General features: G+C 26.9%; 2 protein-coding genes across 2 annotated transcripts; both read left to right on the top strand.

Annotated features, from left to right (window-relative positions):
- Positions 1-2985: 2985 nt before the first annotated feature.
- On the top strand, positions 2986-4725 carry LOC111028637 (RRP15-like protein). Its single transcript, XM_022307367.1, has 5 exons — positions 2986-3200; positions 3261-3589; positions 4099-4184; positions 4262-4412; positions 4537-4725. The coding sequence occupies exons 2-5, from the start codon at positions 3275-3277 to the stop codon at positions 4651-4653; spliced, it is 669 nt and encodes a 222-aa protein (XP_022163059.1). The 5' UTR covers positions 2986-3200; positions 3261-3274; the 3' UTR covers positions 4654-4725.
- A 410-nt stretch (positions 4726-5135) lies between these two features.
- LOC111028625 (adenylate kinase 7-like) lies at positions 5136-7393 on the top strand. Its single transcript, XM_022307352.1, has 5 exons — positions 5136-5264; positions 5778-6024; positions 6115-6387; positions 6487-6826; positions 7354-7393. Exons 1-5 carry the CDS (start codon positions 5136-5138, stop codon positions 7391-7393), a joined length of 1029 nt encoding a protein of 342 aa, XP_022163044.1.

The raw sequence follows: 7393 nt of genomic DNA, 5'->3' as shown, positions 1-7393 counted from the left end.
CAATTTTTCCTTAATTTTTCGTTTGTTTTTCCTGTTGCTTTTAAAAACTAATATAAATTGTAAATGTTAACCTCCCGAATGCACCAACTAGATTCACTTTCCTACCAGAAAAGTTGCTGTTGAAGAAAATTGAAGCACAATAATTATTGCCCGAAACCGTGATGACAGACACGAAAAAAAAACAAATATAAAAACACACATCATTGTAAAATCATTACATTCATCGCTCTATTCAGAATCTAAAATGTTGTCATTAAAAAAAGTAAAAACTTACAACAATATCTGAAGATAACATTTTTTTTTAAATATTGACATTTTTTTAAAAGTGTTGTTAACGACTCTAGTCGTTTTTTTCAAAAACATTTATACTTTTTTGAATAATAAGTGTTCAATGATAAATTAATCACCCAGTGTTATAGACAATTGATTTATTATTGAATTCCAATTTAACACCATATATTACTGCGCGATCTTTCAATGACGAGGTAAAATCGACACCTACTATATTATACACAGGCAGATGACTTTCAATGTTTTTCTTTTTGGTAATTTACAATTATTGTTTTCTCAATATATTCAAAAAGAAACTATCTTGTATACCTACCTAATTCATACTTGTGATTCGGCAGTGTGTGAAACAACATTCTATCCTTTCTACATCCTAAAAAAACATTAGGTCGTCGTGCCTATTGCTTGTATTTTTGCTATGTACATACAATTGTATAGGTATATAGTGTCACAGTTGCTTTGAAACGTCCATATATAGTACATGCTAGAGTGGAGGAATAATGATATATGAACGTCAAACAAACTGCGGTTGAGGTGATTACACTGACATTTCAAGTGATGTAATTGCGATTGATGTATATACCTAGGCCCTAAGTAGTATAGGTATATTATATGATGTTCAGCACACACTTCGTCAATCCAGCGATAGTTACCAAATAGCTAGATGTATAATTGAATATGAATATTATTTTATTATAGTTAGGTACCTATGTGTTATATATGCATATATGAATAATTTATCTATTGCAGGTGTCTGCTGATTATTTCCTATTATAATATATTATATTAAGAAATTATTTAAGACCAGAATTAAATTTGACGTCAGCCGACAAGCTATGATGTTGAATATAATTAATAGTTATTTTAGCCGTATGTATATTTACATGCACTTCGCTTCGTCAAATGTAATTTAAAAAGTTTATTTCTAACAATTTATTAGTTAGAATGTAGGTAGATACTTATAGCGTGTTATATATTTTAGAAGGTTTTTTTTATTGAAGTACGAGTATCTATTTATATTTTTATTACTTGTTATCTATCAACTCTGAGTTATATAACCCAAATAACTAATATGATTTTTTATAGAAACTTAAATATTTCCTTCTAGACCACAAACCATTTTAATATTGAACCCAACTTTTCGGACCTCCATTCAATATATTATTCAAATTTTTTTTTCAAATTAGTAGGTACTTATCATTTGGATGGCTTGATAATATTTTTCAACTGCCTTGATACTAAAAGAGTAAAAAGTGTACAATTATAGATATTTTATTTTCCCTTAGTTGTTAATTATTCAGTTTATTTTAACTTATACCTGAGTATAAAATTATACAATTTTGTACGGTAATAATGAATTATATATTATAATCAATCAACCATACGATTTCTTTGTTTTCGCATGCGTTAAAATTGTTGAAAAATTATCCTCTGACCAATTTGAGTCGACCATAATCATCGTACCTACTCTTTTATATATATTGTTGGTAAACTCTCGCGCGGATATAATATTTTAAGTTGGCACGTTTTCATCATTAATAAAGTTAACGAATTGTAAAACATCATCCTGGGGACCAAAGTATCTAACTGCAGCAGAACCATCCGATAGTAATCTTAAACCATGAATAAGCATTGTTACAAGGTATACCTACATTAGTTATTCACTCGCACATTAAGGTTCTACTATACATGTACCATATATTCACACTGTAGAGTAGCATAGGTTTATTTTATTTTTCAACGACCATCCAAGTATTATTATTACTATTATTAATTATTATATTGTTACAGCTCAGCAACAAAGTACGTCAGACGCTCGCGTGTACCTACCTGTTGATAGTACATTATGGAAAAACCTGCAGCGCTGCAGCTCATACTATATAGGTATAGGTTTATCTTTAATCATGGTAGAGACTTGATATTTTATTATCAGCTGACAGCTGATAAAATAAAAATATACAAGCAAATGAAAATAAGTAATCCGCACAATATTTATTTATAATTTAATTTAGCAATAATATAACTAAAAATGTGTTGACGTGTTGTATAAAAATTTAAGACCAATGGAAATAGTACGTTACGCATTTAATTCAATTCCATTCCCTATGTTAATACTAAAGGAAATAAGTGCAATATGCCCTACTTTGGAAATAGTACGTTTTGTAAACATTTAAGGAATTGGTACGTTTTATGTCATTTTGGCAAATGAAAAAATAATTTAACATGGGAAATACTACCTTTTGACATAATTTGGAAATAGTTTTATTGCCATTTACCATTGGAAACAGTGCGTTTTTGAGTCATTGACGAACTTCAGATTGATATTAACAAAGGAAATAGTACGTTAAGTCAACATTTGAAGTCACTATTCGATTTCCCGCCTTTTTCTCCACGAGAATCAATATATAACTCAATTTTCTTAATTTTGGAAATAGTACTATAACTTCACATCAAATCATTAATTAACAATCTAGTTTATTATCTTCTTAGATCATATTGTATATGATCCACGATTTTAAAGAACTTCTTTATAATCGAGATATCTAGATTGCGTAAGCATCATAAAGCCATAAATTAGTCTCTTTATTATCTATGCATATGGCTCGAACTGTGATAGTGTGGTATAAACATAGATAATATGTTATCATGAAATAAGATGATATTATATTATTATCTTTCTTCACGAGGGATAATATAATTAATGAAATAGTAAATGATAACGTTCTTCGTTCTTCTCGTTCACGTGTTTAATAGTTAATACTCTGATGGTTTAATTGTCATTTGTCAATCGTTGATATTTTTATTTTAGTTACAAATTTGGTGTTTGTGTCTACTTGAAGTCGGAACAATATCCGTCTCAGGACACTGAGTGCAGGCTATTTTATTTGACCCGAAATAATAGTAGAATAGTAGTGAGTTTAATTCAATTTATATTAATTATTTTTCAGTTACCTAATTAAGTTTTTTTTCAGTTCATAAAATTATAATGGATGTCTCCGTGGATGTCAATAGCGAGGCTACCGATAGCCTCAAAATTGCAAATCCAGCATGGGCAGATGCTATGAGCAAAATTTTAAAAACAAAAAAGCGGAAAGGAAAACCATTAGTATTGTCCAAGGCAAAGATCATTTCAGAAACTGACCTTAATAAAATAAAGCAAGAAAAAGAGGATGTAGATAACTCATTTGAAGTTGTTGATAAAGGTGGTCAAAAAGTTGCAGTACCGGTCAATATTGAAGAAATTAAAGATGAAAAACCAGACTTGGAACATTTAGAACCAAAAATACCAAATCGAATTCGTGTAGGTATTTCTTTTAAAAATACTATCCGAAATCCATATTTAAATTCTGTCCGCCACAGCACCATCTACTTGAATTAGGTATTAGGTGTATATATAATTTATATCTAGAATGTAAAGTATATATAATTGTTAGACATATTTATAAAGACCTTTAGATCTTAACTATATTTGATCCTCTTAAGTCTTAAGTATATACAATATACTAGACTCAGCTAGCTATCCAAAACCTTGCTCAAAGTTGAAGATAGGAGCTTTTTTTTTACTACCTATTAAGTGTATACTAGGAATAAAATAAAATCATTGTTAAAGTAATATATTCATCATTTTGCTCAGTATCTAAAAGGCTTTAAGGAGATATATCTTATTTTTAACCACCCTAAAAAATATGCCTTATATAACTGTCTATAATCAATACTTCACAAAACTAGAATCTTTTGCCTTTTACTAATAATTTAAATGTTTTATTTATTATAATTAATAATTTAATGTCTTATATTTAATTTTTATAGATAAGGGAACAAGTATTAATGGGAAGACAAAAACCTTCAGTTAGTGATAGAGTTAAAGAAAAAAATTTATCAAAAATTGCTACAAAGTAAGTAATTTTTCAATTTAATCAAATATATTACTAATACTTTATCTATTATATTTTATTACATAAATCTGTTTTAGGGGTGTTGTACAACTATTCAATTTAGTTAAACAGCAACAAAGAACTGTAGAGAAGAAATTAAAAAATGTAGGACCATCAATTTTAAAACAAGACAAAGTATTGGAATCTCTAGATAAAAAATCATTTATTGATTCCATTGATCATAGGAAAGTAAGTACATACATTAATTTCTTCATTGATATATTTTGTTATTAAAAAATGCTAAGCTTAATTATTATGCACTTTTACTAAAGAACTATAATACTAAAATTAAATTCATAAAAAATTTTTTTAGGAAAATGATGAAAGTGGTTGGGATGTTCTCCGAGATGATTTTATGGGCGGCACTAAAATTAAAGACTGGGATAAACAGATTGAAAATGATAGTGAAGATGATGGAATTAACGTCTAAACGAAAGTTTTATTTTAATTTTAAATATTATATACAATTGAAAATAAATGTTACTATTACCTTTTTGATGAATATTTATAAATACATTTTTAAGCAATTAATTGTTTAAATAAAATAAAACTGACCAGAAAAACACTACTGTGTTGATTCAAATTTGGTGTTAATAAGAATTTATGAATTGACTTTTCTGATAACTTATTTAATATTGTTTTTGTACCTTGGTAACGTATAAATTGTCTTTAAAGTAAATATTAATCATATTTACAGATTTTAAGGAATTCAAAATGATTGATTTAGAAGCATTAAATTATATAAGTGGTTGCTTATACTAGCAGTTAATATTACAAAAATAATATAATTTAGTTTCTATAGAAATTATGATAATATTATTTTTGAGTATCATGAATTTTAATAAACCTATTTCTTTGAAGATATAAGTAAATTATAGAGGTTTAATCATTAGATGTATATGTTTTTGAAATATGAATTCATCAAATATCTTGACTAATGACTCAAGTATTTTTCAATTTCCAACAATTTTTGAATACAGCTATGCTCATACCCATTCCAAACGCCTGAGTCAATGTGGACAATCTTTTTCAAAGAATAAGGTATTTATTAATAACGGTGATACATTTAATGGAAAGTATATCATAGAATATTTTAAAAAAACTTCCAATATTAATGAAATAATTGATAAAAATGATAATTCTGTTTATATCCCCGGTACTACGCTTTTAAATAAGGAAAAAAACAAATTTTTTAACACTGAATTTCACAATATAACAAACAAAACACAAGACTTGTTATTATTAACTGAAAATATCAAAATCATGAGTAGTATTGGGCTTCTCACAAAAAAACAGCATCAAGAATTTTTAGATCAACCTTCAAATACTATGAAAATGAATTATTTAAGGAATAAATGTATTCAACTTGGCACGTCTTACATACCTCATTTAATGCCACTACAACAACCAACAAAATTCAAAAAAATAATCCAAGACGATACAAATTTAAAAATAATTACAAGTTTGTTCAATGATCAATTTAGTAAAAGTCGTGAACATTTAAATAATTGTGAAGTGATAAAAAAAAATAAAATTTTAACGAAATTAATGCAGTGCGGTGTCACTATATTTGACATTACCAATGATTCAGAAATAGAATTAGAACAAGCTAGATTTTCTTTTAATTATATATACAATGAATTAATCAATTATAGTGATGAGGAAATAATTAGATCTAAGGAAAAGGGAATTAATAGAAAGTTCATATTAATATCAACTGCAATGACTTGGGTTAAGGAAACTTGCAATAATCAAATTTATAGCGAGAATGAAGAGGTAAATACTAGTTTTACGGAAAAAAGTATTTTGGAGCGTTTGCCTATAGCTAAATACCAAATTATTTTTGAATTTGAGAAATTACTTTTAAAATCTAATTCATCAAAAATCAAAGATATTTTTCAAACATATATAATTGGTACTGGCATTATTTACGGTCATGAAGAAAATGCTTTACATCATGTTTTTACTAGTGCTTGGCATAATCCTAAAGAAATGTATATTACCATGTTGAATCGAACAGTGCCTGTGTTTCATGTTGATGAATTAGTCAAATTAGTTTTCATTGTTTCAAAATATGATCGTGTTAAGACTAACTATATTCTGGCAGTAGAACAAGAATCATATGGTTTTAATAACATTATAAGATCCATGTGTGATGAACTTTGTAATTCAAATTTGGTTTTAAAGGAAGACCATTTAATTATAAACCAATATAAATTTAATAGTTTTACATGGGATTTAATATGTAGCGACTTAAATATAGATTCTATGTTAGATATAATTATACCCGACAATCAGATACTTCAAACATCAATAATATCAAATATGAAAAAATTGACACTTGATTTTGTTGAAGCAAATAAATTATACTCTCTAAAAATTATAGTTAGTGGGCAACCAACACACGTGTCATCCAATATTGCAAAGCGTTTAGCTAAGTATTATAAAGTACAACTGATTAACATTCCTAAATTAATAAATAACTATTTCACCTCATTGAAAAATGATCGAATTGAATTAGAGTTAAAAATAAATGATCTTTTCGTAAAACGTACCAATATCAAACATGCGTTAGCTAAATTAATTGCTCAATTTGATGAATGGTCAGATCAGATTAATGAACAATTTAATGTAGATAATTATTCTTATAATGAACAAAATAACAATGAAATGATAGAAGATTCTAAACACAACCTTAAAATTGTGAACGATAACATACACATGTCAGAAAATGAAATTTTCACAGATTCGTCAGAAAGTACTTTAAATCTCAATAATTTAAGATACGATAATTATTTTAAAGAGCATGACAATTATAAATTATTCACAAAAAATAAAAGAGATTTACTTGAAAAGGATACTGAAATTAATAACATTAAATTTATGATAGAACATTTGAATGCAAAATATAAGGAATATGAAAACAATTTAAATAAAAACAAAGGATGGTTAGACAACTATTACTTATTGCCATTAATTAAAGAAACACTCTCTTCGATCTCATGTCGTAACCAAGGATATGTACTAGATATTTTCCCTTTATATGTGGAGCAATTAGAATGTATATTTAATAAAGATATTAGTTACCCAAATACTATAATTTTGTTATCAAATAATCATATGAAAACAGGTATTCAGAAATGTTGCGAAGACAGTTGTTTGACTATTAA

This window comes from Myzus persicae, unplaced genomic scaffold (assembly GCF_001856785.1).
Source record: "Myzus persicae strain clone G006 unplaced genomic scaffold, MPER_G0061.0, whole genome shotgun sequence".
Lineage (NCBI taxonomy): Eukaryota > Metazoa > Arthropoda > Insecta > Hemiptera > Aphididae > Myzus > Myzus persicae.
Note: the sequence above shows the minus strand (reverse complement) of the source record. Positions and strands in the feature narration are given on the sequence as shown.